The 17,820-nt window shown below is 45.6% G+C and overlaps 1 protein-coding gene across 1 annotated transcript; it reads left to right on the top strand.

The window, feature by feature from the left end:
- The first annotated feature begins 949 nt into the window (after nucleotides 1–949).
- On the top strand, nucleotides 950–16,621 carry Psc (Posterior sex combs). The gene is made up of 5 exons (XM_017176239.2): nucleotides 950–1,834; nucleotides 4,406–5,238; nucleotides 7,810–7,900; nucleotides 12,047–12,250; nucleotides 12,390–16,621. The coding sequence occupies exons 2-5, from the start codon at nucleotides 4,458–4,460 to the stop codon at nucleotides 16,135–16,137; spliced, it is 4,824 nt and encodes a 1,607-aa protein (XP_017031728.1). The 5' UTR covers nucleotides 950–1,834; nucleotides 4,406–4,457; the 3' UTR covers nucleotides 16,138–16,621.
- Nucleotides 16,622–17,820: the final 1,199 nt, after the last annotated feature.

The raw sequence follows: 17,820 nt of genomic DNA, 5'->3' as shown, positions 1-17,820 counted from the left end.
GAAAATGCGTCGATATGTACTTGTTTTTAAATAACTAAAAGACCTGCATCAGAAGATGAATTCAACGTGGTTTATTAAACTTTTAAAAAGTCTTCATATTTAAGAAAGAAACTTAAAAGTTAATGCTTTCAAAAAACAAAATAAAATACAAATTCAAAGAGTATATGTACAATAACTCATTTTATATAAAGAAAACACCGTAGTTAACGCATTTGTACACCCACGAATATTTAAATTAATTAAAATAAAAAAAACTCTGCTTAGAAGTAACAGTCATGCTTTCTCATTTCCCTTCTATACCTTAACTTTAGATCTGGATCTGCAAATGTGTGTGGTGGCGTCCGTTAACTGTGAATTCGCCAAGACGGCAACGGAGTTTGCCTTTCTCATTGTTGTTGTTGGTTGCCACTGATTGGGGAAAAGGGAAAATAAATAAACAACGAGAAGAACAACAAGACCGACAGCGAGCGAGAAGGGTTATGGGTAGTTTTTATATACATACATATATACATATGTACGCCTACGTGCAAATATGCGATTTCTGCTAACGGAAATTGCAACTTGCGATTACAATGTCCACATACATACATAGATTAATACATATGTACATATGTGTAGACAGCTAGGTAAGCAGTTTACAAACCTTGCTTGCAAATGGGCTTATGTACCGACTGTTTGTATATACACGGATAAGACCCGAAAAGAGTCATAAAACCTCTGCCCCTTATGTACAGCCCTTGCCTCTCGCTGCCTTCTCTTCTTCTTATGGCTAATACATACGGACACGAACAAAGAAACAGAGAGCCAGAAGGCGACGGCAACGCCGACGTCGACTGCGCTGCCGGCAGCGAGCCCGAAGCCCGACAGAAAAAGCAGAGCCCGCAAAGAGCGTGTTTCATTTTCAAACTAACTGTCAACGAGCGCGGCTGTGCTGCCAGAGAGCGAACCGACGATTGAGAGAGTGACGCCCCGCAACGAGAGCGCAAGAGTCGTGACACCGAGCGCGAGCGAGATAGCAGTCTAGCCGTCCAGTGATAGGCCCGAGCGAGCGAGACGGCCAACGTGTGTGCGAGCGACGAAAAAGAAAACGAAGACAGCCAGCAAGAGTAGTTGGCTGCTACCTGCCTGTGCGCGAGTGCGAGAGAGAGTAAATAGCGGGCGGGCAGAGTACATAACGTCAGCGTGGTCTCGTTCAGTTCAAAAATAAATCTCGAAGCAAACGGACGTGTGCGGTCGGTCGTTGTCGAGACTCCGCTTTATCGCTAAACAAACAAAGTGAACTGAACCGAAGGCGAAGCGTGTTTACACTAAAATTAAAACTGCTGGCTAAGGTTTAAAAATAAATAAATAATTCCAAAGTAATAGTGAGAAAATGAAAACAAAGCTGCAAGCCAGCTACTTCCTTTGTGTCTCGTTTCTCGTGTGACAAATGCCGCAGCAGCAGCAAAAACAAATGCCACTAGCAGCAGTCGGTTGGCTTATGTACGACGCGCGCGAGTGTGTGTGCGCGCAGAAAACATAGAGCAAAGCATAATACACAATAAAGGTGGCCACGAAAGCAGAGCAGCCGAAAGTGCCAGCAGAGCGCATGATAGTGTGTGTGTGTTTGTGTCTCTCTGCGAGAAGTGAAGTGAAGTGAGGAAGAAGAAAAAGAAGCACAAGGCAAATGCCATGAAACGCTGAGTTAAGTCGAAAAAACTCAACTCGATACTCTGTGGATTATCATCAACATTACCTCTTATGGATTGTTCCTGCCATTGGATAAATATAGAAACACCCACGATGCCAATTAATTGGCTGGATTATTAGCGGATTAAAATCTGAACGAAGAAAGGTAAGCTGCGTTATCCAACACTGTTGCCACCGGCAGCTGTTGCGCTCTCTCCCCACACACATCCCCCATTCCCCGCTCACGCCTTTCTCCCATCTCTCTCTTCTCCTTTATAGCCCCATTCCCCAACAAGTGAGAATTTCGATTGGACACACGACAATTGAAAGGGGAGCGAGTTAGCTTGTTTGTGTGTGTGTGATTTGCCTCGACTTTGTTTTGCTGCCCGCTTCGTTTTCTTTTTATGTTTATTATGTACTTCTTTTCTTGAATGAAAGTGAGTGCGCTGGTGTGTGTGTAAGAGGAGATAAAGCATTCTCCTCAGCATTCTACGAATTTTCGCTGGCTTGTCACAGTCGCGTTATGCCTCGTCTCCCTTGTCCCTTCGTCCCTTCGTTTAACTTCCCCTTGCATCTCCTCACACGCACTCACACACAGTTAAATGAGAAATTCCGCTGGTTTTTTTTTATTATCCTTTTCATGTTGGTACTCCTCGCATTTTTTTTTGCGCGCGAGAATCCCTGCGACCATGGGAATGGGATCACAAGGAAAAGGGTAAAGGAGAGAGGTGGATGGTGATGCGGAGTGATGGAGTGGCAGAAGCAGAAGGTGTGTCGGAAGGAGGTAGGGAGAACAACACTTAAATGTGATGTAAAAAGGATTTAAAGAGCCTTCTGCGGCGCACTTTTTCGCCTGCACACAGAAAAATTTAGATGTTAAATTAGGAATTTCACGATAAATAATTATTTAGCGTATTTATTATTGGCAAAGAATATATTTTATTTGCTCCTAATTATTATGAATTATTTATTAATTATTTGGTTATAAATGAATTATTTCATTTAAAATTTTAGGTTTTTACAAGAATATAAAAATATTATATCGACGCATTTTCGCGAAAGTATCGTATGTCGCTTTTTTTCGAAATTGAGATTTTAATGCAAAATTGTTAAGCACCTAATGTCTCACTACCCTGTGAAATATTATAACTGAAACCCCTATAGTTCTGATAAAAATTAGGTTCCAATTTTGTCTTTTCCATAGTGCTTCCTAAGAGATTAAAGCACAAAAAAGCTTCTCCTGTAAAATTGGATTTATCGACATACGATACTTTTGCGAAAATGCGTCGATATATGCTTTACAATCTTATCAAAAAATATTAAATGTATTAAAAAAACAAAAATTTTAATAATAAATAAATACAGTTGAAGGTTTAAAATATAAAATTATTCAAAAATTTTACCAAATATAATTTGATACCATAACACTCCTATTTTGTCTCAGTGGGCTCTTTTTCTGCCCTCTCGCATATTCATTCATTCATATTCCATAATGCCATCATATTTCCCTGCATGGAGTTTGAAAAAGTTTTTCGGAAAAGTTTTCTGTTTGTACCTTGACTTTTAAAACTGGCGCGTTGATGCAAAAACAACTTGAAATTGTTTGAAATACACATTTTCCCGCCCTCTTTTCTTGGTGTGGTGTACTTGGCATCTCTGGTTAACTCCACTCCACTTTGCCCGAAACAAAACAAAACACCACCCCCAAAACTCATACCGAAACCCAAACCCAAACCCGAACCCGAACCCATGCTCAACTCTTTTCCTGGCTGTGCTGCTCCCTCGAGTGCTGTGGATTTCAATATATATTCGACGTAGGCATTCCCATGGCAACTACAACATCCATTATCGCAGGCCCCGCACATCCATCGACTGATTGCATATAATAGCTGCCAGATTGTTTTATGCTCCTTTCTTTTTTTTTGTATTGTGTTCTGCTCAAGTCCCAGAAGCTTTAAATGCAGATTTGAACTCTGTTTATGACAGTCTGGGATTTGTCTGGGTCTTCAAATATTAATGAAACTATTTAACCATTGGATTTGTTGTCTATTTGGAGATTTCAATTCTTTATTTGTTGTGAAGAAATTTTAATTTAAGTAAATGTTTAAAAGCGTTGTATTTCTTAACATTTAGATGATTTGTTATAGATCTACATATGTAATGTCTTGTGTACTTATTTTTACACTAATAAATAATTATGGAATCTACTGAAAATACAGGATGAATTAGCTTAATAATTAGTTTTAATGCAATTAAAATTCTTAAACATTAAATTCATTATATTTATCATCCCTATAGAAAGACTGATCTCGTTTTACCTTTATTTGTCGTAAAGTTCTACTCTAACTAAGTAGTAGTTTTTATTTTGCAAATATTTAAAACTCTAGAAACAGCACAAAGAATCGAGCAAACGAAAAGATTGCACTAAAGAAACACAGACAAAAACACGATCCCACCGAGTTCATTAACACTTAAAGTTTTCCCAGAAAATGTTTTCCCTTTGCCGGCGCCGCTCTGCTCCCCATTCTTTTGTGAGCTGCAGGCGGGAGACCGAAGCTTTAAGCTTTTCACTAACAGCTTATTGCTTTTCAGCGCTCAGCCACTGATTTATTTATAATCTCCAGCACAACACTCTCTTGACTAGCTCTGCTCATTTCCATTTTCTATTTTTCCATTTTCCTCCATGCTCGGCTTTATTCGCATTTAATTTCAACTACTACTTTTATCTATTTCGCAGATTGACGACTGACGCTTGTGCGAAAAACAAAAGCGAGAGTAGTATTATTACTATGATGACGCCAGAGTCGAAAGCAATATTGCCAGCAGCGGCAACAACAACAACTGCGGCAGCAGCAGCAGCAACAGGAGCAACAGCACCAATGGCTCACACACAAAAGTCGCAGTTGTCAACGTTGGCCAAGACAACTACAACATCAACGACACCAGCAGCAGCGACGGCTACAAAAGCCTCCAAAAGCGCTGTCAGCAATGCAAATAGCAATGGCAAAAAGCTGGCTTTGTCTCAGAAAACAGCAACACCAACTAATGTTGATAAAATGCACAAGCAACAACAGCAACTTATTGCTGCCAGCAGCATTAAAGTAAAAAGTGAAAACACATTAGCAACAACGGCAACAGCAACAGCAACAGCAACAGCACAACTTGCCACCAGCGGCAAGGCGGCAAAAACAATATTAGAAAAAAGAAACATCAAGAAGGAATCAACGCCACCGGCCACGAGTGCTACTGCCTCGACTGTGGAATCCGTTGAGGCCACCTCATCATCCTGCTTCTCGTCCTCTTCCTCCACCTCATCGTCTTCATCCTGGTCTACGACCAGAGCGGCGTCTGAGGAGGCCAGCAGTAATGGTGGCGCCTCTGCGGATGAGGAGAAGTTGGAGGAGGAGCAGCAGCAGGCGGCGACGGCAACGGCGACAACGACTTCCGATTTGGCCACAACTTCAAGGCCACGCCCCGTACTGTTGACGGCCGTTAATCCGCACATCATCTGTCACCTGTGTCAGGGCTATCTGATCAATGCCACCACCATCGTCGAGTGTCTGCACTCCTGTAAGTTCATATATCTCGCATTTTGTAGCTCTATCAAAAATGTATCTTGTAGTTTGGGAAACTACTGAAAAGTCAATAACCTTTAAACTAGCTGCCAAGTTGAACATTTAGTTCTGAAAACTTTTGCCCCCTTCGTTCGAAAGTGTAATGTTCATTGGGAGATTTGAGAGATTATGCAAATGAAATGGTTATCCCTAGCACCAAATATCTTAAATATCTTTTTAAAGCTTAAAAAAAAGAATATAAAATTATATTAACTTTTATGGGGTTATCGTACCATACAAAAATTATTATTTCTTCTTTAAAATGTTTACATCTTTGTGGTCAGGCTCCAAACTTAAAATTCCATGCCATACCCGGCTCCACATAAAATGTCTTGAAATTATGAACTTTATCCTGTAAACTTCATTCACTGTTTACAGACTCAGCTTAGTGGCAACGTCTAATCGCTTTGCCTTAATTAGAATGCCAAGTACCGACTAGGGCATCATACTAGCCTGCCCGCCCTTTTCAGCACTGCATCCCTCTTACCCAACCTCCTGCTGTCTAGCAGTTCCGCAAAATTGCCTAGACGCGATGAGTTATGTTCGCTTGAGGGATGAGAAGGAGGAGGTGGAGGCGGAGCTGGATTATCCAGGGAGTAGAGGAAGAGGGCCACAGACGACACGCAGATGTTGCCGGGTGCGATAAGTTTGTGGGCACATTAATGGCCCCGGCCACGAAGTACTTAGCCCGATTGATTGAGAAACTGTTGAGAACTTTGTGTTGGCGGGGAGAGAAAGAGCGAGAGATGATCTCGAATCTCGGGGCTTACGCTTTACCCCGGGATTTGTTATCAACGACATAGATATTAACACGACATTAGCATTCTGTGTGCAAAAAGAATGAATGCCATAAAACTAGCGAATGCGGCCATACATCACCAGACAGTCAGACATTAAAAGTTTTTCTCTTTTATTTTGCGGCGTAAGGTTAATTCCCATTCAGCTGCCCATTTGCTCCTTTAGTTTGCATTGCTTTTTTTTTTTTTTTCTTGTTCCTGTTCCTGTTTCTGTTGTTGTTCGTAAATCTAGCAAACCAATGTGTTGATAATGGACAGTAAGATACATTTGGTCAGGCTCATTTAAATCTGTTGGCGGCCCAGGGACAGAAACCCCAGGCAGAGATACATGCCAGATTGTAGTATGTAGAGCACCCGGGAGTCCCATCTAACTGTCAAACGAACCGAACCGGACCGGTGGTCGGCGGGGAAGGGACTGGGCTGTTTACTGGGGACTGACTGGACCGGTGACCGACCGGACCTGGCACTGCTGGCACTGCTGCCACTGGGACCCTGGCCGAAGCCAATACCAACACCAAATGGCAACAGCAAAAGCAAAAGCAAAAGCAAACCAAAGCGAAACCGGACTGTGTGGCAGCAACAGCTGCCTGCCAGCAACGTGTGCTCGGATCACTGCGAGAAAATTAAATTTGAAATTAGGGTATATTATAATCAAGTAATTGGGGGTTGTTGGAAGATGGAAGAACTGCCATTATAATTGCTAAATTGGATTGATAAAAGATCGGCACTCTTTTAAATGTAAATCTTAAGTATGATCTTGTAAATTATTTGTATTTTTACAAGTACTTTTTATAACTACAACTCAAAGTAATTTAAAATAGTTATAAATACTGGTAAAATATAATAGATCATAACCTTAAATTCTTTATAAATCTGAAATATTATTCTCGCAGTGTCCTGATGCTACTGCACATCTCCTGCATAATGCTGGGCACACTGGGTACTGTGTGCTCTCTTCCCATTCGAGGCCATTTGGCGGGCAGTACAAGAATTTTTTTTTTTGCTGGCTTGCGCACGCTACCACCCCACAAAAGGCGCCCGCCCAATCCCCCGGAATTGCTCTGTGCGAATTTTTCCTTTTATTTCTCTTGTGTTTTTGTTTTTTTTTTTCTCCCTCCTACTTTTTTTTATTATTATTTCGGCATTGGAGCAAAACTGACGGACAAGCGTAACAGGCGGCGGCGGCGTCGAGGCCAGCTTGGACTGACTGGCTGTGCGACCCCCAGCAGCAGTCTGTCCTTTCCTATCCTGTGCTCCAGTACTCCTGCTTTTCCCCCCCAGAGTCTCCGTCTCCGTCTGTTTTGGGTGACAGTTGTAGCGTGGCAGGACTTTGACGGGGTGAAGTGGAGGAGTGGTGAGCAGCAGCAACAGCAGCAGCGACAGACAGACACTGGCATTGACATTAAAGTCAAAACAACTTTTTGCAGCACTTTTTTTTATTCACTCGTTTTTCCCTATGTTCTGTTTGGGTTTAATGCCTTTCCCCCCGTTGGCTTTGGGTACTTTTTTGTTGGGTACGTGGGTGGTTTGATTGCGTTTCCTCTCTTTCTGCTCCGGTGTGGGGTGGATGGGTGGTTTTGCATAAATATTCGAATCATTGAAAGCTGTTGAATTTATTTATGTCGAAAGTACATCGTAATTTGCCTGCACGTACATACATACATATCAGTGCTTCGCTTGCAAAGCCCTCTAATTTATATTTTTTCTCCCATTTATTTGTGCCTTTTCAGTCTGCCACAGTTGCCTCATTAATCACCTGAGAAAGGAGCGATTCTGCCCGCGCTGCGAGATGGTCATCAACAACGCCAAGCCGAACATCAAGTGAGTACGCAAGAGCCCTTTACAGATACGTAATAGTACCAAGTAACCCACGGAATCGTCACTGCCAACGCCGTCACAGTCAGAGTCAGCTTCAGCGTCATCGTCATCGTCATCCTCATCGTCTGTCTTTGACAAGAAGCGATTAGATGATAGATACATAATGCGAGTTTGAGTTACTGAGGTGCTTGAGACTGCGATTCGTCGTTTGTCTGTCTCTGGAAAGTAAATGGTTAGTGGTTCTCAAAGGGAACAACTTTGTTGGGGCGCACAACAAGCCAAAGATGTATCTGGATCTTTAATGGGGAGCGAGAGTTCTGATAAAGTAAATTGTACGTCTGTACATTTAAGCTGTTCGCAAAGTGGGCTTCTTGAATATTTTATTTGCTAAAAAGCTTTATCAAAGCGAACAAGATTTCGTTGTACAAATACTCTGTGCATTAGCAACATCAAATAGGTTTAATCGGTTAGAAATATTAAATAATTGCAAATCAAGATGTGATATAGCTACACCTCAAATTTAACAGCCAAGTTCATTTTAACATCAGGCCTAAAAATATGCATAAATCGGCTTATTTTACAAATTAATTCCAGCATTTTCTTTGGCTTACAACTTTTTATTAGATGGTGCCTGGGCCTGGCTAATATAATGAAAAAATCAGTACAAGATTAGCTCCTTTTGCAATTTATTTTGTTCTTCCCAAAGTCAATTTTCCCGCCCACAAAACACAAAACGTCACGGAAATTTGGAGACTCACTCCTGCTCCTGTAATTTCGTTTTAGTTTTCGCTGCGAGATTGATTTTCCCCAAGGGGAAAGGAATGAAAGGTATAGAAGAACTCCTGCTGAACCTGAACCCAAGTAGTTTTGTTCTTAAATGTTTCTTTTACTCTTTGGAGGAGGACCACACACAAGTTTTGGCATTTTTTGGTGGTTTGTGGCGGTGACGGTGGCGGCGGCGATGGTTCTCGGTAATTGTGGTTTGAGTCTTAGGGGGAGGAGTCGCAAAACTTGATCAAAAAACCTTTGGCCCGAAAGTAAAGTGGCAGAGATGAGGAAGACAGCCCCCACTTGCACCTTCTTAGGGCCTGGAGTAAAAGTTTTGCCAGTGGTTAACTTTATTTGACGGGGCAGCAGGCAGGCAGCAGCAACAGCAGCAGCAGCAGCAGCAGCAGCAGCAGCAGCAGCAGTTTCTTTTGGGGAAGACGATTACTCGTATATCTAACTGCCACTCGTCGTCCTCGTCGCTGTGGCACGTTTCAATTCGTTTCATTCCATTCCATTTCGCTGGGCGTAATGAAAAACACGTCTCCTGTTCCGAGAGCTGAACCAGCGAATATATATATATCTATTTAAGCCTTGGGCCCTCGCGCACACAACTTTAATGGGGGACTTTGCTGGCATCCGCATAGAAAAGAGCCACCCGCCGGGCACCCGTTGCCCGTTGCTCATGCCCCTGATCCAGCATTACCATCTCCCATCTCCATCACGTGGCGCACGTTGTAATCTCTGGCACACACAGAACGAGATAATGAATACAAATTCAAAGAGCGGCAATATCATCGTGGGCTGAGCAAATGAAGAGCAGGTGAATGTGAATGAATGAACCTTTTCGGCTTCGGTTCGGCTCGGCTTGCTTGCTAGCTTTGCTGGCTGGCTGGCCAAATGGTGTGAAGTGGTAGTGGCTGGCCTCATGATTCGACAGATTCGGGGATTACACGGAGAAAAATTAACATTTAGAGAGGTGAACAATATTCCATAAGTGATACATTTGTCAAAAGGAAACTTTTTGTAAAAGGAAGATTAATTGAACCATAACCCATTTCCGACAGAGCTTTAAAACCATCAAACTTGTCGTCATCAATGGCTTAGTAACTTTTGGAAGACTTTCGATACTATTTCGATACTATTTCGATACCATTTCGATACCATTTCGATACTATTTCGATATATAGCTATTTATAAAACATACTTATTAGGGGCTTAGAAACAAATAATTTTACTTTTAAAGATATTAATATCTAACCTTTAAACCCCTATATTTTATTCTTTGTGTAAAATTGGATATCTAAAGATATAGCAGGGATTTCGCGGGGGGCAATAGCACAACAAACAAGTGCCTTTTGTGCGCCGCTGGCCATGTTTTCCATGAATTTTTAGTAGTATTGTTGTTATTGTTGGTAGTAGTAGTGGTGTAGTCTCGAGTCTCCAATTAAATTTATTGCAAAAGTTTATTGTTTAGCCCACAAAAAACAGAACAGGAAAGGGGAAGAGGAGGAGGAAAAGAACACAAAAGAAAACTCTGCTCTTTTAAGCTTGTCTTTACAAAGGTAAACACAAGAAAAAAAAAGATAAATAAATGAAATAAACTAAAGCTAAAAGTTTTTACTTGACTCGGCTGACTCTTCTTTGTGTATGTGTGTCAGGGGCCGGCCATATTGTTCAACAGCCCCCAAAAATCATCTGATATAAAACTGCAGAAAAAACGAAAAAAAAGAGAAACAAATAAAGAGAAATTAAGTAATATGAAAGAAGAAACTGCAGCAGACAGGCCAACGGAGAGGCACACGCATTTCCAAGAAAAGCTGAAAGCAAATCCAAGTGCGGCTGGGATAATTAACGGGCGGGTCTTGTGCTCGTTCGCTTGCTGCCTCGAATTTGCCGACGGCTAAAACGATGTCTGACTGGCAAGCAGCTGACAACAACAACAACAATAAGAACCTTAATAATGAACAAGAGGAGAAGCAACTACAATAAATACAATAAAACAACATCTGACTTGAAAGAGTAGCAAGGGAGCAAGCGAGAGAGCAGTGACAGCTTCTGTTGGGATTCCTTCTTCTTTTTTTTATATATAATACTCCTTTTTTTAAGACTCCTTTACTTATTTTCAATCCTTTGCCACCGACAACGGGGAGTGAGGTAGTAGGGGCACGAAAACCAGCCAGAGGACAGCGAATAAAAAGTTTGGTTGACTAAAAAGATATAAATTAAGTTTGTTAAGAAAGAAAAACGGGTTTTTTGTCATTGATTGGCGGATAAGATGAGCTGAAAAGTTGTAGCTCTAAATTAAGTTGCAGACGATAAGTTGAGGGTACTCAAAAAGGGGATCAAAATAAAGCCTTGATTAAAGTTTTGACTGTTTCCTGATTAATTTACATAATTATAAGCTTAATAATATCATAGAACTTATTTTTTAGATAATTTAAACTGACTTAAACTTATCTAACACTAAAATAGTTTCAAAATTTATCAGGTTTTGACATCTGTTTAACTGTTTTATCGCTTATACCCTCGTATATATCGTCTGCCCTTCATGGTTTAATTAATATCGGTCCCTCTTATAAAGATCTATTAGAGATAGCACATTTTTCCGCTCGCTCGCGGCACATGATCGATAAATTTATAGCCCCAGGGGCTGGCTGGCTCTCTATGTAAATGTGAGCCGCCGCCGTTCCCAGATCCCTACTCTCCGGATGCTTTGGCCTTTTCTTAAGTCTTATATACATGTATATTTACCTCCCTGACTCTTTTTTTCTCTCCATCATCTCTTGGTTCTATTCATGAAATACCTTTTTTCGGTTGTCGGGCTTCGCGTTCCGTTCCGTTTGGTTATTTTGGTTGAAAATGATTGAAGTGAGCGCCTGGCGACTGCCTGCGGCCCGGAGATGTTCTTAAAGAGGTCTTAAGGCGCAGCGTTTGCTCTGTTGCTCTTGGTACCTCGATGGCTGTCTCTGTGAGGGTCTGGGGGAAACCACCACCATCACCACCACCGTCAAGGCAGCAGGCACTACTATCCACCACTATCATCGTCACCAGCGCATGCCATGAAGCAGTTGTTGCTCCCCTCCCCTGGCCTTTTCCTCTTTATATATTTGTTGCGTGCCATTGAAGCAATAGAAAATTGCATCTGCCGCCTAATTTGTTCGCCCCTTGTGTCCCTCATTTCCGCGCCAAGGAAGTCCTGTCCCGACGACGACGACTACTCTGGCTTCTGTGTGTCCTCATCCGCTGCGCTACCGGTGACTTTTTTTTCTTTTTGTTTGTTCCCATTTCTTTTCCATTTCGCTGGGCATGCTTCCAATCCAGCCCAACCCCTAAAATGGTATTTTCCTAATCCATTGGCTTCTCTCTCTTCTTATCTTGCAGATCGGACACCACGCTCCAAGCAATTGTCTATAAGCTCGTGCCGGGCTTGTATGAGCGGGAGCTGATGCGCAAAAGGGCCTTCTACAAGGATCGGCCCGAGGACGCGGCCTTGGCCACGCCAGAGCAGCGTGGAGATGACACGGAGCATCTAATCTTTAGCCCTTCGGATGATATGTCCTTGTCGTTGGAGTACGCGGAATTGGGGTATGTACCAAGACCTAGCTCTAAGGACAACTCTCTCAATGAAACTAACTGACATTAAACTTGATAACTCTTTCTTAAAAATATTATTTACCCTAACTAATTTATGATTTTCTTTACCTTTTCCCCCTCTCTTTCACAGTGAACTCAAAGCCGAGTCGGAATCGGAAGTTATGGACACACTGCGTCCGCGTTACCTTCAATGTCCGGCCATGTGCCGTGTGAGCCACCTAAAGAAGTTCGTCTACGACAAGTTCGAGATCGATGCCCAGCGCTTTAGCATCGACATTATGTACAAGGTCAAGACAATCGTCCTGCTGGATTACTACACGCTGATGGACATTGCCTACATCTACACGTGGAAGCGGGATGCGCCCATGCGGTTCTACTATCGCGTATATGAGTCGCCTCAGCCATTGGTGAAACCAGCTCCACCTCGTCGGGTTGTGCCCTTGAAACTGGAGAAGCTGGTGCAGAAAGTAGAAGAGCCAATGCCAATGGAAACTGCTCCTGTGCCGGTGGAAGCTGAGCCTGTACAGGCAGCTCCTATTAAGGTGGAACAGCAGGAAGTGATCAAAGAGGTGATGGAGGTCCCGCAGCCCACACCCAAACCGGAAATCCTAAAGCTCCTGCTCAACCGGAGTATGCTGGAGAAGCGCGATAAGAGCCACTCGCCGCAGGCAAGCTCCAAGCACTCTTCAAAGAACTCTCCACCCACTCCCGTTCCCTCTTCACCCTCGGAGCCCAATATAAAGCTGAAGATCGATCTGTCCAAGCAGAACAGCGTGACCATTATCAATATGTCCGATCCCGAGCGACGGGAGATTGTCAAGCCGCTGAAGCCCGAGAAGGAGTCGCGTTCCAAGAAGAAGGACAAGGACGGCAGCAGCCCCAAGTCCTCGCCGAGCACTTCATCCTCCTCCGGTTCCTCGTCTTCCAGTGGGGAGCGCAAGCGCAAGAGTCCCAGCCCGCTGACAGTTCCACCCCTGACCATTCGCACGGAACGCATTCTCAGTCCAAGTGGCGTTAGCACGCTAAGTCCACGCGTGACCAGCGGCGCTTTCTTGGAGGATCCCAAGTCGGAGTTCCTCAAGTCCTTTGCCCTGACGCCCATCAAGGTGAAGGTTGAGTCGCCGGAGCGGATGACCAACAGTCGAGCTATTACCCCGCCTTCATCTGTAGTCCAGCTGCAGCAGCAATCGCCACCGAAATCCAAGGGTAATGTGGAGGACAGCATGCTAATGAAGCCGCCCAGCTGCATGCCGCCCAAGTCCATCGCTTCCTCGAAGCGCAAGAGCAAGGAACCGGTAAAGGCAGTGTCCAAGAAGCCAAAGCTATCGCCGCCACTTCCGCGCGAGGACTTTAAAATACGCCTGCCAGCCACCAATGGCAACTCGCCGACTGCAGCCGCCACGCCCAAGGTGGAGAAACCGCTGATGCCACCGCCCTCGAAGCCACCGATGCTGGCACCCCGCAAGCTCCAGCCAGCTGCGCAGTTTGCAACGCCACCGCCCTCGCCGATGCACCATCATGCCGGCATGCAGATGTCGGCTCCTGGCAACAGGACGCCCATTGCTAAACGGTATCAGCCCATTCTGCCCAAGGCATCGCGCCCGAATCCCTTTGCCAATATACCAAACGATGTGAATAGGCTGCTCAAGGACGCGGGCACCGAAATCAAGTCGATTGGCGGCGGAGCGGGAGGCGCTACTGCGCAAAAGTCGCATGTCTATGGACCGAAAAGCGATGTTACCAAGATGGGACCACCGCCAGCGCCAGTGACCGGAGGACTAGGAGTATCAGCCGCTTCTTCGCAGGGCAACCGAAACCTTGGCAAACCGATGCCGCCTCTGAACAACAACAATAAGGGAGGAAACAACAACAGCTCCAACAACTATCTCAATCTGGCTCTGTTCAATGCCAGCAAATCCAAGGGCAAGGAAGCGCCCCCTGGGTGCCGCACGCCCATGTACACCCCCAACTCGCCCATCTACTCGCCAAGTTCGCCGCAGTACGTGCCCAGCTACAATATACCCACGATGCCCACCTACAAGTACACACCGAAGCCAGCGGCTGTGGCCAATTCGGGAGCTGGCAATGGAGGAGCTTCGGCCGCTGGCTACCTGCAGAACATGCTGGGCGGCGGCAGTGGTGCTGGCTCGCTATCGGGCCTGTTTCCCTCGCCACCCACGAAATCGGATCAGAACACCAATCCGGCGCAAGGCGCACCCGGTGCATCCTCGCTGCAAGCAGGAGCAGCAGCAGCTGCTGGCAACGGCAACGGCAATGGTAATCTGTATCCGCGCAGTGCCAGTCCCAGTGAAGATGCACCAGAGAAGCAGCAGGTGAAGGTCAAGTCTTTACTCAACTCGTGCAACATCAACATTCCCTCGTCGCTGTCCATCACAATTTCGCGGGATAATGGAGATCCATCGTCGCCGAACAATGGCCAGCATCCCAAGCACAAGAGTCCGGTCAATAACTACATTGAGATCGTAAAGCTACCCGACCAGCTGCCGTCGGAGCAGGTGCAGGCCGCCAAGGAGGCGCAGCAGAAGCGCCAGTCGCCCGGTCCAGTGGCAGCCCCTCTGCCCATAAAGCTGCCGCCACCGCCGCCCTCCAAGGCGATTCCCTCGCCCCAGCATCTGATGTCGCGCATGACGCCGCCACAGCTGCCACAAGTGGCCACCACGACGCCCCCACCGCCCAGTGCTCCGCGTGTAATCACTCCCCCCAAGACATCACCGCCTCCGCCCGCGAAGGCCACTCCCCTGAAGCCTGTGCTGACGCCCACACAGGCGGACAAGAAGACGCCGAGTCCGGAGAAACGGAATGCCGCCCAAATTGGCAGCCACTCGCCCACGGCCAGTGAGAACAAGTCGCCCAAGGGCGGAGCTGCGGGCGGAGCCAACTCTGGAGCTGCCAGCCAGAATGGTGATCCTTCGGCGGCCAAGAAATTCCGGCCCATTCTGCCGCGACAGAATGCAATGCCCGAGCTGGCGCCCAAGTTGCCCACGCTGGCTCCTGGCTTTCCATTCAATGCACCACAAAATCCCGCTGCTCCTGGCAAGAAGGTGGCGCCCAGCAAGAAGTCACCCAATGCAGGAGCCACTGCCTCGCAGCCGGGACAACAGAAGCAGCAGCAACAGCAGCAGAAGCTCAGTCCACCGCAAAAGAACCAACAGCAGCATCAGCACCACCAGCAGCAGGGAAAGAAGGCATCAAAGAATCCCACGCCGCCACCGCCGACACCATCTCTGCCATCTGTGGGCAAGATGATGGGTCATCCCGGCCTGCCCAGTCTGCCCGGTTTGACCACCCCGCTTGGCATTGCTTCTAGCGCAAGTGCCGCTGCTGCTGCCTCCGGTCAACTGGACCTGAGCAACTTCCTCAAGGAGAACCTGATGCGTGCGCAAGTGGCGCAGGCAGCACAGGCAGCGCAGGCCGCCCAGGCGAACCAGTCGAATATGCTGTACAACTTTGCCCAGATGGGTCACCTGTCCCCGGCGATGTACAACTACCACCAGGCGTATCTGATGGAGCAGCTCTCGCGGATGCAGCGTGCCGGCAACGAGGTGTTCAACGATTACTTGCAGAAGCTGAAGAGTGCAGCCACTGCCAGTGGAGGAGGAGGTCCGTCAGAGGGGGAGCCCAAGCCAGTGATGCCTATGCTGCCCACCGTGACACTGCCCAGTCCGGGAGGACTCGTACCGCAAGCAGCCAGTCCAAAGACATCGCCAGTGCCCACCGGAAAACTAACGGCGGGTGCTACAGCGCCACAGGCCAAGGGAGGCAGCGGGGGCGGCAACAGCGGAGCTGCGGGGAGTGCACGGCATCAGACGGCGGCCACCAGCAATGGAGCTGCCCCAGCCTCCCTCAAGAGCAAGTGAGGGAGAAGGAGGAGATGCAGGACAGACAACCCCACGTAGCTCTAATTAATTTTTAAAGACCTTGTTTTAGTTATTCATTAACGTTACCCTTTTTTGTTCGTCGTCCGGCCAGAGAGCTCGCGACCAGAACCAATTCCTCGCCCTAATTACGGTGGCAAGGGGAGAATCCACCCCTGAATCCCAGGGCGGTGGTGGCTGCCCCTTCGCCCCGGCAAGTGTTATACATCCATCCGAGTGTTAACGGCGCTCTGTAAATATATATAGCTTATAAAATGGGAATATAAACATAAATATTTGTAGATTGATGTTGAATTGTATTAAAGAACAATAGGAGGATATAAGACAGCGATTCAGAATCGATATATATATATGCACGCTATACGAATTATATATATTTATCTAATTACCCCTAAGCTAAGCTTAAATCTAAGTGTAAATATTTTGTATAATCTCTTTTCTACATTAAAAGCAAATCAAGTCGAGAAATAGAAATCTAATTTATGCAAAACAAATCGTTCAAGTCGTTTTACTTCCTATAATTCCCAATGACTTTTAGCTCGCCTGAAATGAAAGGGAATGGGAATGGCCCAATCCCAATGCTAATCAACTGGCCAAGGTCAAAGGTCGACCTTCCCCGGGGACCGACCGCTGCGTTTCGAGCGTTTCTAATCTGCCAATTCCCTTCCGAAAAATAAATGTCAAAATGTCTTTAAAATGAAAAATGCCCGTCGACGGGCGACCGGGCGGAGTTCGAACCTTTTGGACATTTTTCGGACCTGAAGAGACAAAGGAAAAAATAAGAGATTATATTGGGTTTCTCGCTGACGCGGATGCGGATACAATCCGGGATTGCTGCTTGCTTGCTTTCTTGCATTTTCCTTGCCGCCTTTTGAAGAATTCAATAAAAACCGATTGGCAACTCTTGTGGCCTTTGTTATTTGCTGCTGCCTGTTACCTTTATCTGCTTTCCCGCTTCAAAAAGTTTCCGATTTCACAAAAAAAAAAAATTGCCAATTTTCACGAATGTCTCCCAAAAGAATCCCCTCCTGTGTAATTCCCATAATGAATGGGCGATAAGATAAGCAGACGAAGCAAAAAGGCAACAGGGATGAAAGCACGAAAGCAAGAAAGTCAGCAAGCAAGGACATGCTTCCGGAGAGGGTTGAGATTGGTTGAGAATATATTTTGGAAACCCACTCAAGAGATTTATATGCCCATGTGGGCGAGGTGAGGTAACCACCAAAATGGAGACTTTGCTCCGAAAACAATTAACATATGATTCCCACCTGAAAGTTATCTTGGGGCTATCATCGTCGTCCCCCATAATTTATGTGATTGTGCGGTTTAAGCCGAAAACTCCAATTACAATAATTAGAGCCCCTTGGCGCAGAAGTTTAGTAGAAGCTTCTCTCTCGGTTTGGACACAAAAAGAAAGAAGCGGAAACCACACACAAGGGCGTTAGTACCTTGATTACTACACTTCCCATATGAAAACCAGTCCAAGTCGCTCCGGCTTTTAGCGCATTAAATGAACATATTTATAAATCATTTAGGTAAGTACTCGCCTTTCCCTCAGGTAGAGATAGTCCTTCTCATCCTCCTCCTCATCGCACATGGGATAATTCCCATATGCTGCTGCTGCTGCACGGCATAACAATAATAATAAATATTTCATTTCAAATG

This window comes from Drosophila kikkawai, chromosome 2L, assembly GCF_030179895.1.
Source record: "Drosophila kikkawai strain 14028-0561.14 chromosome 2L, DkikHiC1v2, whole genome shotgun sequence".
Classification (NCBI taxonomy): Eukaryota; Metazoa; Arthropoda; class Insecta; order Diptera; family Drosophilidae; genus Drosophila; species Drosophila kikkawai.
This window is presented reverse-complemented; position numbering and strand designations above follow the sequence as displayed.

Bases quoted from the DNA above. Each gene is read 5' to 3' on its own strand.
- Psc (XM_017176239.2), top strand. From the start codon at position 4,458: ATGATGACGCCAGAGTCGAAAGCAATATTGCCAGCAGCGGCAACAACA. The intron at 7,901-12,046 runs GTGAGTACGCAA...CTTATCTTGCAG, and splicing joins AACGCCAAGCCGAACATCAA to ATCGGACACCACGCTCCAAG. The intron at 12,251-12,389 runs GTATGTACCAAG...TCTCTTTCACAG, and splicing joins TTGGAGTACGCGGAATTGGG to TGAACTCAAAGCCGAGTCGG.